General features: G+C 36.8%; 4 protein-coding genes across 13 annotated transcripts; 1 reads left to right on the plus strand and 3 right to left on the minus strand.

Moving 5' to 3' along the window:
- Positions 1–2,405: 2,405 nt before the first annotated feature.
- LOC127246492 (uncharacterized) lies at positions 2,406–4,357 on the plus strand. The gene is made up of 2 exons (XM_051267913.1): positions 2,406–2,669; positions 2,769–4,357. Exon 2 carries the CDS (start codon positions 2,895–2,897, stop codon positions 4,089–4,091), a length of 1,197 nt encoding a protein of 398 aa, XP_051123870.1. The 5' UTR covers positions 2,406–2,669; positions 2,769–2,894; the 3' UTR covers positions 4,092–4,357.
- Positions 4,358–4,547: 190 nt separating this feature from the next.
- Positions 4,548–10,346, minus strand: LOC127246493 (uncharacterized). Of its 10 annotated transcripts, none has more exons than XR_007837740.1 (9): positions 9,776–10,340; positions 9,258–9,310; positions 9,113–9,158; positions 8,845–8,922; positions 6,838–6,954; positions 5,942–6,021; positions 5,424–5,564; positions 5,127–5,227; positions 4,548–4,753 (listed from the first exon to the last, which is right to left on the minus strand). XR_007837740.1 is itself a non-coding variant. In XM_051267916.1 (8 exons), exons 1-7 carry the CDS (start codon positions 10,238–10,240, stop codon positions 5,453–5,455), a joined length of 948 nt encoding a protein of 315 aa, XP_051123873.1. In that variant the 5' UTR covers positions 10,241–10,342; the 3' UTR covers positions 4,834–5,235; positions 5,424–5,452. The 10 variants fall into 10 exon arrangements, 5 of the variants coding, with proteins under 5 accessions (XP_051123873.1, XP_051123872.1, XP_051123871.1 ...); XR_007837741.1 differs by having other exon boundaries at positions 4,548–4,775; XR_007837739.1 differs by having other exon boundaries at positions 5,127–5,260.
- A 589-nt stretch (positions 10,347–10,935) lies between these two features.
- Positions 10,936–15,604, minus strand: LOC127246872 (protein EMSY-LIKE 3-like). Its single transcript, XM_051268495.1, has 10 exons — positions 15,271–15,604; positions 13,873–14,102; positions 13,663–13,772; positions 13,322–13,565; positions 13,028–13,240; positions 12,881–12,949; positions 12,020–12,265; positions 11,879–11,947; positions 11,727–11,790; positions 10,936–11,330 (listed from the first exon to the last, which is right to left on the minus strand). The coding sequence occupies exons 1-10, from the start codon at positions 15,296–15,298 to the stop codon at positions 11,284–11,286; spliced, it is 1,320 nt and encodes a 439-aa protein (XP_051124452.1). The 5' UTR covers positions 15,299–15,604; the 3' UTR covers positions 10,936–11,283.
- A 715-nt stretch (positions 15,605–16,319) lies between these two features.
- LOC127246478 (FT-interacting protein 1-like) lies at positions 16,320–19,477 on the minus strand. Its single transcript, XM_051267894.1, has one exon. The coding sequence runs from the start codon at positions 19,475–19,477 to the stop codon at positions 16,526–16,528; it is 2,952 nt and encodes a 983-aa protein (XP_051123851.1). The 3' UTR covers positions 16,320–16,525.
- Positions 19,478–21,547: the final 2,070 nt, after the last annotated feature.

Here is a 21,547-nt window from a genome sequence, read left to right on the forward strand (position 1 = left end):
AATTAATGTTTAAAGTTTTTTAAAGAGCTAATAATGGTAGTACAACAAAGAAGAATTCATATCGTGGACCGTAAATGAATGGTTGACTTTGTAGTTATGGGTATGAGTTGACTTTATGGCATGGACAGTTGTTCTTCCATTGAATATTATTACAGCATCTCGTGAGCTTAAGATCTTGACTCGGTTTTCTTTTGCAAAAAACATGGACTTTCTTTAATTATATATTTCCTTTTTCCCGGAAGTTTATGCATTAGGTGAGCGCGCGCACATATATATATATATATATATTAATAATAATATTAAATTGTATTCTCTCCGTCATGCAAATGTGTGCTCATTTGATCAAGCACGAGTTTTAATAAAAATGAATAATAATTGTTACTTTTTTCTTTTATAGTATAAAAAAGTACAAAAATATAATAATTTTTTACTTAAAAATAAAACAATAATATTTTTCAATGACAATAAAAAAAAAATGAGTATAGATTTGAATAGCGGAGGGAGTAGTATGTAAAAAAAATAAAAAGTAGAGACATTATTATTAAAAAAAAAAATTGATAAAAGATAGTGGGACAAGATGAAAAGTAAAAAATAAAATCATTATTTTTTTATTAAAATAAAAATAATAAAATTATAAATAGATAAGTTAGTTTGTTCGGGGATTGGATTTTAAATTCACTATTCATCTTTTTTTTTTTCAAAAATATCAAATCAAATACCTATTTTTTATTTTTTATATTATAATAAAAATTATTTTTACATTCAAAATATCACATCAACACCTATTTATATCACATCATACTACTATTCAAATCTCAACTCAAAATTTAAACTCCCAAACAAACAATGACAATTTTTTTATTTTTAATCAAGATCACTATCCAATAGGATACCTATAGCTCGATATCATGCTAAAAAATATTTTTTGGTTTTAACTTAAAGCAAATTAATATGAAATAAATTTTACTTTTATATTTAAGAGGGACTTCCACAATTTTCTTACATGGACAAAAATATTCAATATATACATGGACAAGCTATGTCTACTTGGTAGTTGACACAATATTTTATTTCAAATACTGAGCAACTTTTGAAATTTTATAAAAAAATACTTAAATTATTATTCAAAGGCTATACTAATGTGATTCCCTGTAGAAAAAATATATATTATATAGTATTTATTATTATTATTATTATTATTATTTTTTAAATGAATATAGTTAGGAGATTTTTCTAAACTTCTAATGTGTTTGATTAGGAGAATTGAAAATAGAAAATTTGAAAATATATATATATATATATATTTTTAGAGCTTGATAATTCAAAATTAAAAAATTAATTGTTTTTTATTATTTACTTTCATTTTTTCGTGTGTATAAAAAAATTGGAAGAATTTTGTAACACACGAATACTATCTAACAAGAGAATGATTCAAACTGATGGTAAAGATATATATTGGTAGATCTTATTCTTTCTTTTAAAAAATAAATTAATCTTAGTAATTTTAATTGCTAAATTTTGCATATATATATATATATTTGAATAAATAACAATTAACCTTCTGTTACATTTTTATGGTACTAAAAAAAAGAACAAACACTTAAGAAGTAGTGGTAATAGAGATCTTCGACACATGGATCAACTATTTTTGAATTATACTAATTTTTTAAATATGTATTAAATATAATACCTAAAAGACAATAATGACGCCGATATACTTATACTACAGTAAGCACTATTTTATTTCACAGTACGCTCAAAAGGTAAGGACATTAAAAAATATTAATTATTTTAAGTTAATGTGATAATTTAATTCACTCAACTTTTGATGTGCCTAATTATGCACTCTAACCCCAATTTTTAATACAATATTATTAATAATTTTTTAGATAAAAAAAAAAAGCACATACAAGTATTCATTTTTATTCGTGTATCAATTTTTTATTTTAGTAAAAATAATTATACATTAATAGTAAAATACTATTAATGACTTTTATTTAAATTACAATTATTTTATATGTAAAGTCAAATAACAAAAATATCAAAATTTAGTACACAAAAAAATAGTACAAAACCATTAATGATTCTTTCATCAAGAACGGAAAAAGTATACAACAAAAAATAGTCATATAAGAATGTCTTGATGACACCGGGTGACTTATAACTTCACTTCCGGTAAGATTATCGTTTAAACTCTGATTTTAATTTTTCTGCCATATATGATTCTTCTAATATAATTTATTTTATTAAACTTGATTTATAAAATATTAAATTTAACTGAAATTTACCCAAAATACACTTTAGCTGGACGTTTATAAAATAATAATAATAAAACAAAATCAAATCATAATATGTGCTGCGCTTTTAAGAAAAGAGGGAATTCAAGATCGAGGCCACCCTACATACGACGCCGTTTGCGGGAGCCATTTACTGAATTTAATAACCTCACCAAAGCAGGCAGCCGCAGCAGCAGCGGCGGAATCCAAAGATGCGCCATTTTGACTCATTTTGCTTTCCTCTCCAATGCCGGATTTCTCGCTCAACAATTATCCAGCTACACGCCTCCCTTGCTCCTAGAGCAACGCCCCTTACAATGGATCTTCAACACCAAATCCAACTGCTAATGTAGAATTGCTGTCGAGCAGGACAGATTTCGGCGCCTTTTGCAGGTACGAACCTTCTTCATACTTGGGGTAATCTTCAATTCGCACTACCACGCATGTATGGATGTGTTCTCGACGACTTATTTTCCGTTTGCGCGTTTGTAGGAACTTAAATTTTCTAATTGAAGGTTCAATTTGAATACCTAATACATGAGCACTAGTTTTCGGGTAACCTAGGGTTTGTTAGCTGAAGTGGGTTGCTGAAGTTGAGATCCGGTAGGTTTTTGAGCGATGGATGATAATGACTTGGTGGATGTGAATTTGATGGCTCTCGATTTGAACCAAGAGCCGACGGATCCACCGCCGCTGCAAAGGGTTGAAAGGTACGGTTCATGGTTGAATGAGCTGGAAAGTGCGAACGATAGGATAGAGGAGAGGATTCGACGGCTGGAGGCCGTCACCGCCCGGGCGAGGCAGCGCCAGCGGTGGCGGGAAGCTAGGAATTCCATGGAGATTAGAGATGTTGTTGTGCCTGGTGAATTGATGGTCGATTTAGGTGGAAGAAGCGGAAACGAAAGTAGTGTGGAAAGGATTGGCGAAAGGGGAAAAGGATGTAAAAGGGACAGTTCACATTTGGTAGCAAAGGCATTGCAGTTGGAGGCGGTGAAGATGCCGGCTAGTAAAGAAGGCGGGAGCTTTTACGACTGTAACATATGCCTGGATGTGGCGAGGCATCCCATCTTGACTTGCTGCGGCCACTTGTTTTGTTGGCCGTGCTTCTATCAGGTGTCGCCTATAGATTCAAATTCGAAAGAATGTCCAGTTTGTAAAGGGGAGGTTTCGGACAGCACTGTGATCCCAATATATGGAAATGGGGATGGAGAGGCCATAAACGAGACCGAGACTGGGTTGAAGATACCCCCGAGGCCCAAAGCTTGTAGGGTTGAGAGTGTGAGGCAACAGCGTGTGGCGCAAGGGTTGTCCCATGTTCCAGTTGCTGAGGCGCTTAGGAGAATCAGGATTAGTATAGGTGCTATGGGTAATCAAGCATGGCAAGAAGACAGGGGTGGGATTCCTAATTTGGGTACTGCTTCGGAAGGGGTAAATGAAGAATTAGGTGGGGGGCATCGGTTAAGAATCCATCAGGTTTCGAGAGTGTTGTCTGAAAGTGTTGCGTCGCTTTCGTCGCTTACATCTGCTTTGAGTAATGCGGAAAGGCTAGTGGAAGATCTTGAAACGGTTATCAACAGCCGGCTGTTGCAGAATAGCGGGCGGGCTTTACAGGTTGATTCTAATCAGGCGCCTCCCGAATTGACTGGCGCAGTAGTGGGCTCATCGTCGTCGTCTTCTTCTCAACCGACTGAAATTCCTGTTGGTGTTGGGAGAACAAGAAGTAACGGTGGAGCTCGGAGAAGAAGCATAATGTCGAGGATTCTGGAATTTGACAACCGGGATGCTCGGGAGACTAGGAGAAGAAGATTGAACTGACTGCTGACTGATGTGGTTGCCAAAGAAGGTGAAATATGTTTGTTGTGTTGTGTTATGTTTGGGAACTTTTGTGTTTGTGAAGAGGTGATGTTGTGTTGTGTTTTGTTGTTGGGAGTGTGCTTGTTTGTTTGTTTTGGATTATTGTTGTTCTTTCTTGGGGAACACAACACCACAACACAAATTGATTGATGTGTTTGTGTGACTGTCTGAGAAGATAGATATATAATCAAACCACCATTCCTTCAATTCTATTCTAATGTTGGATTTGGAGCCTCCAACCGAAAAAACTATATATGTATTTTTATAATATTCATTAAAAATTGTGTGGTTAAAATAAACCTATATATTTTTGTATGTCCAGCAACGCACGCTGTTACAAGAATACTGGCTGCCTTCTCGCAACCTGCCAAATGCCAACCCTGAAATCACACCCTCATTTAAAAATACAATATCACATAATAATAATAAGAATAATAATAATAATAATAGCTTTAAATCCAACCAAGTTTTATTGGTCCAAAACAAAATCGGACAGCACTTTCCGACCTTAACTTGGAAATTGAATTGTAAACATTTAAATTATAACAATATTATAATAAATAGTACAAAACCATCAGCGTCCGAACAATCAGAGCTTAACTTGTTTGTTTTTGGGATGATATCTGCATCAAAACGGGATGACATCTGATTTATAAAAATAGAAAATAAATAATCCTTAGAATGGAATGTGCAAAATTTGAGCTCATCTAACACACTTGAATACATAAACTAACCGATATAACAACCAATTTCAATGTTAGTTTAGCTCAGCTGCATTTATCAGCTCAATGTAGACTACTACTGCATGCAAATCAAATTATAGACAAGTTCATAACACTCTTCAGCATTTTAGATTGGATCAATCTTCACTTGAAACACGAACTGCGTAAATAATACCACCCCCCCCCCCCTCCCCCCCACACATAAAATAAAAAATTACAGGTACCTCAGACAAAGTCATATGAGCAATACAAACATCTAATTTAGGTTACTTACAGATTATGCCACAAACTCATAATTCATGAAATGGGTATTGATGAACCAAACTTGTTTCCAATTCACCGCAGTCTTTGCATCCACTTCAATCCAAATCTGGTCTGGACAACTACAGCAATAGATGGTCAGGCTTCCTGATAAGATTTCAATGGCAAGAAAGTCATATATATATATGACTTGCTTCCATGAGTAGCAGCAAGCAGCGAACAACAAAGGTTTAAAGTTTTATACGTGATGGATTGAATGAATGGTAGAGATTGTTTGAGATTAATAGTGGGAATGGCAGATGACACTGACCTTGACCTATATCAGTGAGGTTTTATTTCTCAGTTGGCTCCAGATGATTCGTTTTTGAAATGCTGTTCTACCATTGGAGGCAAGAGAAGAGCAAGCCGGGTTTTGTATCTGGATATTCTTTGAAGTCTCTCTTCTCTTAGCCTGCAGATGTTGAACCAAGAAAGAGGGTAAATTTTGCCTAGAACCAATATACATATGATATGCATGCACCGAAGGAGAAATAAAAAACACACTAGAGATCAACAATTCAGGAGGTAAAATGTTAAAAAATTAATTACAAAATAACTGGCTCAGTTAAATGGTCAAACATATTTATCTAGTTTTTTTTTTTTTTTTTTTTAAAACTCCAAAATATCTCCTTTAGTGTAGCTAGTGTTTATGCACAAATTCTATAAATGGGTGGGGGAGTAGCTTTGAGCATATGAACTTCCAAATATGCATGTAGTGTTTAAAAACTAACGTTGTCTTGAAATTTTATTGTTAGAGAAAGAAATATATCAATTACCAAGGCAACTTACCGTGAACGAACCCTCTTGGCTCGACTGATGTGTCTTTGTAATAGTTCTCTCTCAGACAAATGTTCAACAGAATCCTTATCCTGAAATTAAATGAAGATAAATGGTATACTATAACTAAACGCCGAAGAAACTACAAAGTTAGAAAGCCATAGTGGAAACTGGAATAACGATTCAGATGATGACAACGATGAACAGAAAACTAGAGAACTCCATACCAACTGTTAGAGGATTTGAGTAAAGATTAATAAGCTTTTAGGCACTACATTTATTTAATATAATAGTATAGGGAGGTCTTTAGTTCAAATCTCCATTACTGTTCATGTGAGAACAATTATGTCACAAAGTAAGGCTTTATTTAAAATAGCTCTAGTCTACCGACAAGGGGCATGTTAGAGGTATTGAATGCAAGTAAATATACAATAGTAAGCATGTTAAATCAGTTTAATTCTGTTGGTAAATGTTAAGGTAATCAATTAAAGACACTAATAAACATTATAGATTTACTATAGTTTTTTCATGCTTCTAGGTCAGCTCTTAGGTAGAATGAGGGTATCCATCATGAAGTTTCGAAACATTTTGGTTATGAAGAAATTTAACCGTCAAGAATTTAATTTGCCTTCTTGTCCAACCATTAATGATAATATTACAGGATTATTATCTATACAAATAGGAATGACTTTCTAAAATATTAAAATCATATGAAAGAATTGTTTTATGTGAAAGGGATGTTGTTGACTAACTAATATGCCACAAGTCTTCTTAAACCTTATGGGGAGGACCATACCACACCATACAATTCTTTGCCTCCATGGTCATTCCATGGTTTTATGGTTCGCTATTTGGGTAGAAACAAAAACCAGATTGAAGAGGCACGGGTGTTATATTGAAGTACCAACCTCGTCTTCCTGTTCTTTATCTTCTGCCTTTTTATCAGATGAATCCGAAAGCTGATTTTGAGAAGCTGCAGGCAAAGGCCTGGGAAGTGCTCTGACAGTGTCAAGGTATGGAGGCTGCTGAAGAAGTAAAATGTCAAATCAGAACATACGCAAATACAAAAAATGAATCAATATATGTCCTAGACTGAGAAAACACAATATAGTTGCAGGATGAAACACCGTGTGCTCCCCAGCCATTTAGCAAAGATCTCAAGATGAAAATTACATTTCCTCTACCAAAATTTTCAAAGCTCCCAAAATAGAGAAGTTGCACAGCTTATATTAGACTTTTGAAAAATTTACCTACTGACTTGTAAGTTATGATTAATCAATCCTCAACCACTATTCTAAGCAAAAAAGGGATGCAATGCATCCCTCAGCTAAAATTCATGCCCCTCTTAGAGTACTGAGTATTAAAGAACTATAAAGTTATTAACTTATTATAGTTGGTTATATCATGTCTAGTATATTCCCAATTATAATGAAATTACATAATAGAACAAATAATTATGCATAGCCTAAAACAGGCCTAAAATAATCATAAGCAACAACACTAATCTAATATACTCTCTAGATGATATAAGCCATACACCCAAATAACACTTCTCCTCCTTGATGAAGTGACAATCTATCTCAATATGCTTTGCTCGTTCATGCTAACGCTAAGTTTGAGGCAATAATGTTACTTCATGTCACACCACATTTTATCTCGGTCACCTCACAAAACTTAGTTCACAAAGTAATTGTTTAATGAAGACAAGCTCACATGCTGCTAGAACCATGACACGATATTCAGCTTCAACAATAGAGCATACAACCATAACTTATTTCTTATCCTTCCAAAATACCAAATTACCTCCAACAAACACACAATATCCCAAGGTAGAACACTTGTTAACGAAAGATCCCACCAAATCAACATTTGAATATCAAATGATCTCAGAGTGATTGTGATTTGTAAATAGTAAACCTTCAATTAGGGCTTTTGTCTAGAAAACAACTTTGTATTTGGAACCATAGGAGAATCTACTGTGTTACCATTAGACTAAGATAAAGTAATAGGATAATCAAACAATACCAATTGTTTGCCCAAAAACCACTAGGCTCCTTTATTTCCAAGATAAATAATGATGTCCTACAAATCCTAGATAATCTCTTTAAAGACGTAGTAATCCTACTCACTAAAAGTAAAATAAGCTCACCCAATAACTAAAGGGTAAGTCCAATTCAAAATGTAATATATAAATAGAAAAGCAAACAAATAAGTATAAACCTGAGAACAACAGGCCTTAGCCCATCCCCATCATCGATATATAAGTAGCAGTGAAGATTTCACTTTCTCTTCTGCATATCCTTAGCCTAAAAATGGCTGTGTAAGTGCTCTTCAACCGTGTGATGCTATTTATATCATCACTAATGATGACAATATCATCAACATAGACAACCAAATATATGCAACATTCTTCTAGGAAGTGTTAATGACGGCTTACACCATAATAGGCTCCAATACCATGTAAATGTTTATTCTATTCTCTGTTATAATGAAATTAAATAGCACACAACCTATAAATACACATAGCCTAAATAGGCCTAAACTAATTATACGTAATGTGCTTAATTTAACGCCGCCTACTATTTCAAGAAACATAAGTAACATTTAAATCATTAAGACAATGAATGCACATTAAGCCTTTTTCACACAGCTTGTTGTAGAGGGAGTGGCATAGAAGAGCTAAGCACTATGTTCCTATGAAAATGTCACAAGTTCGACCTGGAGCTTCAATCCACCAGGACAGATAAGCAAATTTTATATTTGAAACATGACAAAGATTGACCTTAAAACTTAAGAAATCTTCAGAATTGAACAGTCTCTGACTGACAAGAATCGATATAATTATAAGCAATGTATTATAAAACAATAACGGAAATAAGTTGCATTGTGCTCTTAAAGACTTTCTCGAAGCATACTTGTGTCTCCTCAGGAAAACCATTCCTCAACCATGATCGGCAAAGGGTATAAAGAGAAGCATCTTCAGACACTCGAACCTGTGTGAAAAAGGTGGTCAAATCACAAATACAAGGTATTCAAAATAGTTGAAAAGGTACACATACGACCTACAATAAGGAAAATGAAATCAATAAGTATCCTATACATAATCACATGGTTGTCAAGAAATTGCTTGTATAAAGACACACAAGTCAATAATGGAAAAACTATCAAAACCTAAAAGTATACCCTTCTATATTTGACTGTAACAAAAGCATCGTCTTTATTCATATTCCTGCAACCAAAATGCCAGACATTAGAATTACTAGCATGCACTAAAAATCAACAAGATTCATGCATGAACAAATGCAAGCACACACAGGTAAATATACACCTTAAATCCTTGTGGCCATTGTTGTCTGACATTGAAGCTGAAGTAGGACCAGCCTTAAAGAAGCCCATAAATTATAATAGATAAGTTAGAAGAATAAATGTAAAGAACAAAGTTATTAATTTTGTTACTTTATACAAACTAGAAATTCAACATAGATTATTTGAAAATAAACACGTAGGTATGCGTTTAGTTGTTGCAGGAGCATTCTGACAGAAATATATCTGGACATCTACTATGCCTACATGCTGAATCTATATCAATATGAGTAATAAAATGCACTGTACACACATATAAGTCCTTGGTTTAGAAAGTTTGGTGCATAGTTGATATACCATGCATCACAACTCACAGGTGGCTTAACACCATATAAGTGCAGCCATAAACAGGCACTTTAATTTGTATTTAAAAATGTGTGGAGTATGTGTGTGCTCGCATCTGAGCACCTGTTTTCTATTATAAACACCTGTCTCCGCATTATTTTCCAATCAAATAAACGCCAAAATACAGAGTAAATAAACCTTCGAATGGTGCGGGATGGGAATTCCTTTAACCACGCCAGGCACTAGCCCTCCACCTGAAGCATTAGCAGCAGGACCCGATCCAGACCCAAGAAGCATATGTGAAAAGTGGTTTGGCCTGACGAGGCCCTGACCGCCCTGGTCCAAGTAAGGGAACATAAATGGCGGCCGCGGGGAGGCTGCTCGGCCAGCGGGCATGCCGACGGACCTGGAGAGGAATCCACGGCCAGAGGATGCGACCGGGTAGAGAAGGTGAGAGGGATCCTGCGGATGGGGGTGGAGATGAGGCGGGCGAGGCGCCAATTGAGGGTAATTAGGGTTAGGATTGGAAGGGAGTCGCGGAGGCGAAGGCGAATAGAAAGGGTGGGAGGTTTGGGGTCTAGGAGGGTTTTGGAAGAGCGGCCGTGTGGTATTTGTGGTGGCGCTAGAAGGTTCCGCCGCCGGCGGAGGTGTGGAGGGGGCCATAGGCGGTGGCGCGGGTTTGAGATTTTTGAAAGCGTAGGGAGCTTCGAGATTTTGAATGCTGAGCTAAGATTTAGTGCAAATAATTTATATATGCATATGGGGAATGCTCGTGGAACGACGTCGTCTTGTGGTGGCGTGCCGATTGGCTAGAGCTGTGGTCGGGTGACTCGGAGATTAGAGTTCGATTTTACAAATTTTTTTATAATTTAATTTATGATTTATATATATACAAGAAATTATTGTAATAATATATATAATATAATATAAATAAATAATATGCTATATATTTATATATGATTTATTTTTAGAAAGTAGAAAATTTTAAGTACATTTATTTATTTAGAGAAAAAATGAAATATTTAGATAGAATGACATATAATTGGTACATAATTGTAATGAAATTTTGTCTATAGGACTAAAAATTGATTAAATAGTGTGATGGAATAAAACCAAAAGTGAAATGAGATCACAATTACAAAACAAAGAATTTTTTTCAGCTTCTTGAACATACAATCCTTATTATTTGATAAAATATTTTATTTCTTCTAAGCAAAATATCACATTGCATCACTATTTAAACACAAAATACAAATTAAATATTTTTCACGCTAAAAAGAAACAGAAAGTCATGCAAACAGACAATTGGGAGGTAAAAAACAATGTCGCAATGAAATGAAAGATTGAGAGACAAAGCAGAGGAGAAAGAAGAGAAACTTTAATAGACCGCAGCCAAGACTTGAAATTTTTACATCATCATCATCATCATCACCAACAGCAGCAGCAGCAGCAATATTTTACAAAAGAAACACTAATGTTAATGAAAGAACAAAACCCTAATTTAGTGAGACCTGAAACAATCAAAATGTTAGGGGGCTAACGGGGACTTAAGGCAGCTGCTGCAAATTGCATTTGTATCACAATCCAATGCCCCTAATATCAGTTTTTCTGGTTCTTACCTCATCGCTCAATTCTGGTCCTAATTGCTAGGTACCTTGTCTAAAACCTTCCCAATCTTGTCACCCTTCTACCACCTTCTTCTGTATTTATTCTCGATCTATTGCCTGCCCATGGATGAAGCGGCCACCCTCGTCTGTAACACACATCGTATGACAGTGTCAAGGTAGAATTCTAGCAAGGTATTGGCATTGTTTTGTAACATTGATAATAAAGTGAAAGGAAAATGACTTGGGGCCGGAATGAAGTACTACAGCTGCTCAAGTTGGAACATACACTGTATTTCTACGTATACATACACTATATTTATTGCAGGGATCGATCTAGCAAAGTATAATAAAATGGTGCATCAATCCAAAGTTGCATAATTCTTTCACAGTAGAGACAAACCATATGTTATTGATCTTCAGGTTCACTAACATATATAGTTTCAGGCAATATTAGAATAGCACAGTGTTAGGAATTGGCAGAAGCATCAGATAAAACGACGTCCCATTTATAAACAGGAAGAAAGAAAGCTAACAAGGCATACCACTTTCACCATCAGATAAATCGGCTAGTCTTGCAATGGCTTCCGTAAGCGCAAGTTCATGCTCCTGTTTTTCAAAAAGTAAAGCAATAAGCCAATCCATGTTTTAAAAGAGTGCACATGAAAATATGAAATCCAACAAAACGTTGTCAAACCTTTAGCACATTCTTAGCTTTCTCAATCTCCACAGGGTTGGGATGACTGGCACCAAAAATCCGCTCTACCTGTGAAAGGTTCAAATATATTTAGAAGCAAATCTTCTGAACATATAGAAAGTAAACTGCCCGGTTGTGTACCTCCTTAATGAGAGTCTCGGTATGAAGCAACTGTATGTCGTCAGGTCCCTTCTTGCCAAGGCCATTCTGGGAAGGTGGAAAATCCTTCCTGGAATGACCTTTTGGCAATCCTCTCCCTCTTCCGGGACCAGGAGCAATGTTATCTCGCCCCAGAGAATGGTTCAGTCCATGGCCTGGTCCACCATAATTTCCATGGCGAGAAATTACAGGGTCTTCACCTGCCCATTGTATGTCCTCAGGAGAAATCTGCAGAGTAAATACTGAAGGCATCAGGGCATACTTAGCACTCATTGGTCAAAAAGATCCTTCAATATTCTTCTAAGCATTCACAATTACTTTTAGGGAAGCTTGATTACATAGGATAACAACAACAACAACAAAATATAATTGTGGATTGGAACTGGGATGACCAGTGATGGGCTAACCATTCTATAAAGGTGAAAGAGTAGGATTGGGAACAGGTACACAAAAGAGATTAGGGATTTTACAGTGCAAAACTAACACCAAGTAATCAATAAATTGAGATTTTATGGTGTATAACTAGTTAACTACAGCCAAGAAGAAGATAAAAATGAACTTGGACTACATAATTCGGAAAAGAAAATAGCACCAGGAAACGCCACACAACACAAAAGTTGAATGTAAATTGTTGCTAACATGATATTAAAGATATTGTTCCTATTCACAGATGAGCTACATATTTAAATATGAGAATTATCTCACACTAATTTATGTAATGAGGATTGAATGCAATCATGTTATATAAGGAACTGATACTAAAGAAAGTATGTCATGGATAATTTATCCTGAATGTATGTCAGTCAACTTGTAAGGCTAAAAATCAAGTAATTATGTACCTACCTCAGATAGGTTGACCCATTCCCATGTCTCATTTGGAGTATTTATGTCATAAACAAGTGCATGTAGGCCCTGGAATTCATGATAATTTTAGGCACCAAATAATAAAAACTACAAGTGCACCAATAGCAGGAGTCTAATATATTATACCTCAGCTGCATTATAATCAGTTATAACAGCCTCATAGAAATTATTATCATCAGGCCATCTGGTACGTACTTTCCTTCCAATCAATGGATCAAATGAACCTCCCCCTGCAGCCTCATTAGTGACCCCACCAGTCCCAAACCGGTTACCAAACTGACCTCTACCAGCTGGACCAGAGGAATATTGCATCTTCATTGAAGATGAGCCTGGCAGACCCTGCCCAATGAATGAAATATTGAATATGAGCAGTAGTAGTTTACCAGTAGAGCAAAATTAATGACTGAAGTTATCACTCACGGGTTTGTGCTTTTTAACTTTTGAGCCTGTCATGGATCCTCGTTTTGAGGATTGTTGGTTTGTTCCTGCCATTCCCTGTGTGTGGAAAGGAGGGGGTGGGCCACCAAAGGATTGGGAAGGTAGCGTCGAGGCTACCTTCTGTTTTTTACGTGAAGCTGACACAGAAGGACTTGGCACTGCCTCGCGTAGTGCATGATTAGCAACATGGACGCCCGGTTGAATCCCGCCAGATGATCTCCATTCCCTGGTAGCATTTCCCAAAAGTTGCAATCAAAGCAAATGTGGCAAATTACTAAGTTGAACTTGGCATGATATGCTGAAAATATGTTATCATAGAAAACCTTATTCTTCTGATTGTCTCATCCGAATTAACCCTGCTGAGAATATCCCTGTGCTCCTCATTCGACAATTTTAACTCTTTTCTTAATTCGGTTATTAAACCCTCCTTGTCCTGAAAGAAAGTATGTTTCACTGAGCAGACTACAGACATATAAAACTTAATCAAGCAAATATCTCACACTAGATTCAGGTGTTCAATGTGCAAACAGTACCCAAGTAAGGGCATCAGCTTGAGCTTTAAAGGCTCGTAGAACAGAACTGTATGCTTCTTGTTCAAGCTGATGAATTTGGTTTTCCATTTCTGCCTCGTCATACATCACAGGATATGGAACAGAACCCATGGCAGCAGGCCTTCCATTACCAGAAGCCCTTCCATTGCCAGCAACACGGCCTCCCCTTGAAATCCGATTTTGGTGAGGTGGAGGAAAATCATCATCAGTTCCTGAAACAGCATCCAATGAAGAGTGAATCAATATACACTGTGTGGAAATCTAAACAGCCTAAAATAAAATCACAAATCAAAGATAACAACTTGTCAATGAACCCAAGCTATTACTCGCATTCAGAGCCCAAGTGACTGCGTCAATGAACGAATCATCATACAAAATTCACAACACAGTGGATTGCTAATCAGGCTACCACAATGAAAGGGTGCAAGGTCATCTATTAGAATCTATACAACACAGTGAATATTCGATACTGATATTTTAATACACAATCTAAAGGATGTTGACTAGTCTAAAAGTTTATGAAAATTTAATCAAGCTATCTTAGCCAAGGAGATCTTGCACAAAGACAATTAATTCATTATGAAATAAAGATGACCAATAACTAAGGATCCCAATGCTGAACTCACACAGGCATTTAATTTAGATATTAGCTGCTGGCGATTTCATTAATGAGCGATGCGATACTTTGCAGCCACGTTTCAAATACCATATCATATTACCAAAGAACAAGGTCAGATATGAACATTTCAGGTCCCACACCTACCTTAATTTTATTATAAATCATCAATCGAGCACTCCATGCCTTTCTCATAAAGAATCAAGGTTAGAACATACACAATCATGCTATAAATCTCCAGATTCTCCAAAACGTGTCACCAGTGACTCCATTACCAAGTTCCAGCGTGTTACCAAACTAATAAATTAATTGGCATCAGAAGAACCAAGGACAGGACAGATCTAGACAAGATTGCTATCAAGAGAAAGGTGAATTCAAAATCTTCAACCTTTTCCAACACCAAAAACAATACTCAAACTGCATAAACTCGAAACAGAAATGTGGTTCTGAATTTAAAACCACCTCAAAAAACTGAAAATTTTGAAGACAAGGTACCCCCTCTTCAAGTTAACCAGTCGGAGCAATAATACATCAATCCAATATCTAAGAACTCACACTCCTTAGAAGAACTGCACAATTTTCAAAGCCCCAAGTTACCGAAACGTCGCAAGATTAGAAATGCACGATACTAATCACGAAACCCTAACCCCCGAATCAACGCACAAACCCTAACCCCAAAATTTACTAACCCAATCGCCATTAAACCTAGATTACCCAACAACAACAAAAAAATGTTTTGGGGCCCTTAAATCGAAATCACTCACCGCTACTGTCGTAAGGCTCGTAATCCATAGCCAGCTTTTGCAGGGCAGAGATTACGATCCGCGCCGCAACTCGAAACTCAAGAATCCGACCAAAACGGCACGAGCGCAGAAGAGAAACCTCGCGAAGATCTCAAATCCGTCGTCGAGCCTAAACAAACGCGATTGATATCTGCGCAAATCGGAGGCGATCGATCGGGCGTGCGATTGACGGTGCCGCCACGGACGTGAAAAATGCTGGTGAAATTGGATTAACGCAGAGATTTGAGTTCCGCCTTCCTTCGGTTCTTTCCTTTCCTCCGCTCGGAAGTGCCGCTGCGTTCGTACAGAAACAATTTCCACACGTGCGGAATTTTTCACATATTAAAAAAAATAAAATAAAAACACACACACGCATATTATTACATATTATGTTAATTACTACTCATTGAAAGGAAATGTTTATTATTATTTTCCTCTTTAGAGATAAATCTCCTCATAATAACATGGAATTTGTTTTCCACATTTTACATATAAAATTTTAATAAGCTACATAAATATATATTAATTTTATTTTTCAAAAATTGTCAATGCCATATCTAAATTTGAAAATTGATATTTATGAGCTTGCCAAAATGTACTACACTATCACATTTATTGTAAAATACAAAATCAGGTTCTTTGGTGATTCTAATGTCAACAATTTTATTGAGAGAGAGATTTTTTGAAATTTTACAAAATTACTATCTGAATTGATATTTTTTAAAAAATGAATAATGTTAAAAGAGTGAAAATTTGTAAGATAAGCAAAGCTTAAATTTAAATTGTATTTATTATTCTATTGAGAAATTTAAGGGGTATTTCTTTGGAATAGTTTATTGGATCTTAATATTTTTAAAAAATATATATCCAACTAAATAACTTTTTTTACATTATATTAAAAATAAATTTATATTTACAATATAAAAATACTGTAGACTAGACAAAACCATATATTGGTTATCGTACAATTTAAATTGTAGTTCAAAAGAAAATGAAAAACCATTACAAAGTTCATTCATATTATACTTACTTCCTCACTATTGTATACATATGTCTACATTACATCCATCAAGATTTTCCATAGCCATAGGATGAACACAAGAAAACCAAACAAATGTAAACTTACTTACCAAATTAGATTGGATATAGAACGATCGTCTCATCTAAACGCTCGAACAATCATCTAAACGCTTGAACAATTAGAAAAACGTAGCCATTAATTATTTATCCGCACAATTCACAGCATACTATCCGTTTTTGCAGGCAATCTCTTGAAGAAGTTGCCGGGAGCCGATGGCAACTTGCTCCGGAATTTCGGATGCCGAAGCACATACAACCCCGACGCAAGAATCACGACTCGGACAGGAGTCGCGTAGAGCGTAACCGCAGCACACAAGCAGAAAACGACGAACAAGCTCGTCGCTCGCGGGTCTCTCCAGCTAAGTACCGAATGCAATCTCTCCCCTTGCGTCGCGACATCGCCGACTACCGTCTGAATTCTCCCAGCCACGCTTCTCAGCCTATCGTACCTCATCCTCACAATGTCCTGCTGTTTCGAGGTCGGAAACGTGTCGAATTCCTCGTCGAGCTCGTCGGGATTCGCCGCTTCTGCCCACGAAAGCTTCGTGTCCATGCGAGGCGGATGCCTCGGCCGGAGCCGGTAGTTCCACAGCCCGACGAGGAACGCGTAGAGGAACATCGTGGGGAGGATCAACTCCGGGTACCAAACGAGTATCAAGAACAGGACATGGACTAATACCGACGTGATTGGATTCTTCCACTCGCAGACGTTGCGAAACCACCGGTCGATGGAGATTAATGACGAGACGAGCGACATGACCCGGAAGAAATTCGCTTTGCTCCTCCTCATGCTCCACATGTGCGAATCGACGTCTAGCATCCACTCGACGACCTCCTTTCTCAGCGGCGGCTCTGCCCTCCCGAGCCGCGCTGCGACGATGTTCATCGCCTGGTATCTCAGAGCGTCGAGCTGGTTAACGGTGAAGGGATGATAGTAGTGCATTTTCGGGAGCAACGGTTGCGCATAGACGCTTATTGTCTGCGCTAACGACAGCGTCGTGAATCTTACAGCGATTCGGATTTCTCCCATTTTCTTTAGCCCGGTCGGATGCAGAACGAGGAGCGGGTGCGAATTTGTGTACACTCGATGAGCTTCTAACGTCGAGAGACGTATACGAACTTTCCCTATCCGCGAGTCTCTACCGGCGCCGGACTTTTCGTTGCCTAAGTGGCAATTGTCGAATACACCGAGCGTTATTACCGTGCATGGATCGTAAACTTCCCACGTGTACTGCTCGTTCCATCGGGGATTGAAGTTGTCGAGAATTGTCCGCGTTCGCACCCATTTCTGCCCGTATTTGGCCACGCAGTAGGCGTCGGTACTTCCTCGACCATCCTTCATCTTCATCGGTAAAAGTCCTTGTGCACCTAGTATTCCGATTTCTAGAATTCCCACCGGAGGCTTCCAAAGTTGTTTGGCAGTCGGGCGTTGATCACTGATATACATCGTCGATTCATCGAGGACATGGTATCCGCCTTCGAGGCAGATTCGAAGATGTATTCTGCTCGAAAACTTATTATCTCCGAATCCGAACTTGTCGAGGCTGAACCACCTCGACTGCACCGGCCGGTGATCGAGGCGTTTGTCGATAGCAGTTAACGGTAAAGCTAGTCTCCCGAGAACGTCGTCTTTCGAAGGGTGCACTTGATCCTCCACAGTGAGAACAATATTTTCTTCGAACGGCTCTGCTGCTACAAAGATCAGATCTTCGTTCCACAGAGGATTTGCTGTTGGGGTTGTTGATATCGGTGTTCTAAGGATCTGCTGGCCTAACTGAGCTTTAACGAAAACTTCGGGTAATCGATGCCTGTCATTCGGAACGACATCCTGAGCTTCGATCACGTTTACTCGAAGATACCACAGCTTTGGCGAGACATAGACCTTCGAACGTATGCTGAGAACGCCGTCGCCGTAAACGGAAGCTGCGTCGGCGTGCCACGCATCCGTAAACGCTTCGTCGGCTTGAGTTCCCATCCAGACAGAAACCATGATTTCTCCCCTCAACTTACCTTCGCTGCGGCGATCTTCGAGCCTATACCACTGCGGTGCCATGGGACTATCCGGCGGGATCCTCGTGGGAATCTCGTTTAAATCAAAGACGACTCTGCCGAGGTATTCATCTCTTCCCGCCGTTTCTTTCTCCTTGACGAAGACTTCTAGAATTGACGACTGAATACGTTCTTTCGAAAAGGAGAAGACTTGGTTCCACTCGGGGCTCGTTCTTCTCTCGACGTGTCTCGTCCTTCCTTTATAGTTTCCGAGCTTCACTTCAACGTAAGGATCGCATCCGCCGGTGACGGAGCTCGATGGAAGATCTTTGGCTTTGACGACCCGAACATAGAGATAGAACGTCTGCTCGACGAGGTCTAATGGAGCTACGGCTCTTTCGCCTCTCATCCATCCCCTGCCTTCGTCTAGCCACTGCGGATTCGCTTCTTTCACCTCAAAATCATCGTCGTCGTAGCTGCGACGATCTTGCGGATTAGCCTGCGGCTGGATTATCCCGCCGGATCTTTTCCTCAACACGGGACGAGCTTGCTGCTGCATAACTTGATGCTTCTGAAACTGAAGAGTTGATTCTGATCTGTTTTCAGGTACCTTTTCTGTATGATCACTACAAGATATTTCGATTGATCTGCCTTTATTCTCTATCAATGCAATGGAGTCATCAGCAACACGACTACTAGTTTTGTCGGGAATGATCGATGGAGGATCACTAGAATGTGATGAAATGTATATTTTCAGGCCAATTTCTCCTCTCACAACCGAGAAAAACGACTTCTTTTCTAGTGGGATACACTGGTAGAGTTCTTCGCCTTTCTTGACTACGTTCGCGCATGGAATCCTCGCCCGTCCGAGAAAATTTCTTCCCGGGATAGGCCTTCTTTCGTTGTAGACCGAAACTTCGATGAAGTGGTGATGGTAGTTTGTTGCAGGGTTGTAGTTGAAGAGAAGCTTTTGGTCCCAAATGGGGTTGAGGTTTTTCGGGATGGTTTTGGTTCGGATAAGTTGGTTGTCGAATTCGACCTCTACATATGGACTGGTTGATCCTTCGCCGTCTCGGGGGATAAGGTCCCGAGCATCGATAATTTCTACAACCAGCTTCATTTTGCTTTTTGTGATAGATTGACTCCTTTGTGAAGTTATACCAATGTAAAAAGTTGCTTCTATTAGAAATCTGTTAGCCAAGTTTCGACGTGTTTGTGTGTGTATTAATGTTGTTGATTTGGTGAAGGAAAGAATGGTTTGATGGGGAAGCTCCATGAAAGCCATGACTGGAGGGAAGGTATAAACCTTGCCTTTGTTCCCTGTCTGCTTCTAAAAAAGTCTTCATTCTGTGTTGCTCTTTCTCTTTATTTGGAAAGGATAGGTTTGGATTTTGTGCTACTTTTTTTTTAGGGGCTTAGGCTAATGAGTTTTTATTTTATTTTATTTTACCTTCATGATATGTGAACATGTGCTCGTTACTTTTGAAGTGAGTTTTAAGTAAAGTTTTTTCGAACTTAATAACATATAAATTAAGTTTGATAAAGTTAAGTCATACAAAACGAATTATATATGACACACAAAATTGAAAGACAGAGTTATGATCCGACAAAATCAATAGTTCATCCTGCACCATTAATCTCTTACAGGACTAGGCTGATGTGTTTTGGATTGACAAAATAAATGTTTCTAGTTGATAATGTAGAAAATTATATGGGTGTGTTTGTCTGGGGTTTGAATTTTAAGTTGAATAATTGTATAATGCTATATAAATAAGGGTTGATGTAATATTTTAAATGTAAAATTAATTTTTATTATAATATAAAAAATAAAAAATAGGTGTTTGATTTGATATTTTTTTTTGAAAAAAATGGGATGAATAATGAATTTAAAATCCAATCCCCAAGCAAACACACCCACAGTGTAAGTTCATTGTTTCTTATTGAGTTTAGAAAAAATTTATTCGTAATTTATATTAAAATAATATTCTCTCCGTCTCAAAATAATAGTCTTATTTTCATAAATAATCATGTGACCGTAAAACTACTTCTTCTATTTTTTTTATTTTTATTACATAATTGTCACTACTTTTTACACTAATATACACACGGACAAAAAATTATTTTCTTCATATTTTTTACCTACTACCAATATAATATCAATATTGTTTAAATTTCGTGCCCGACTCAATTACAATTATATCTATGGGACGGGACGGAGGGAGTATTTAATGAAATATTTTAAATATATATATATATATATATTTTAGAAATATTTAGTTTAAATAGTAAAATGTAAAAAAGCTTACAAAATAAACACGCATGTACGCTAGCTCTCGTAAGTACACAAAACATTCTACAACTTTGGCTACAAACCATAGCATATATACTTGGAGTTGAAGCCCATTCACTTCCAACCCCATAATTAAGCCAATTAAATATGACAAAAATATTTCAATTTTATCCTCAAAAGAATTGGTGGATAATGAAATTATGAATTCAAATTTCTAATAATTTCAAATTTTGTATGCTAACTTTGATTTTTAGGAAGATTCACATTACCAATATATTTTCTCTCAAACTAAATACTACATTTATCATCGAAATATAAAATCATTTACTTTTTTACTAGTTTTAATATAATGTGTATATATATATTTTTATTATTAAAAAAACGATAAAATTGATATAATTTTTTTGTTAAAAATAAAAAATTTTCCTCTCTCTCTCTCTGTATATAAGACAAAAAAGAAATTGAAGATGATAATCTTAATTTTTTGTTAAAAATAAAATAGATCGACTATTTTTATATTACTGAAGTACTTAACAAATATACTCTATGTTTTTTTTTATGACACGGGAACTCGTAATTTTTGGGTAAATTCTTGTCGAATATAACCTACAAATTTGGTCTGATAAGACAAGTTATACTAGATCATGTATAGCATACAAAATTTGGAGGAGTCGAGATTTCAACCAATGATCTCACACCTAGTCTGAGATATACAAAATTGTGTATGTGATGCATATCAGTAATCGTGTCCCCGAATAAATAATTGGACAAACAAATTCCGAATATAGTACTCCCTCCGTCCCACATATCATATCCATGTTGCCGTTTCTGTCCGTCCATGTTACTTTTCTTTTTATGGTTACACACTTTAATCTTATTTTAAAATTTTTAATTTATTTT

This window comes from Andrographis paniculata, unplaced genomic scaffold (assembly GCF_009805555.1).
Source record: "Andrographis paniculata isolate CXL003 unplaced genomic scaffold, ASM980555v1 Contig30END, whole genome shotgun sequence".
Classification (NCBI taxonomy): Eukaryota; Viridiplantae; Streptophyta; class Magnoliopsida; order Lamiales; family Acanthaceae; genus Andrographis; species Andrographis paniculata.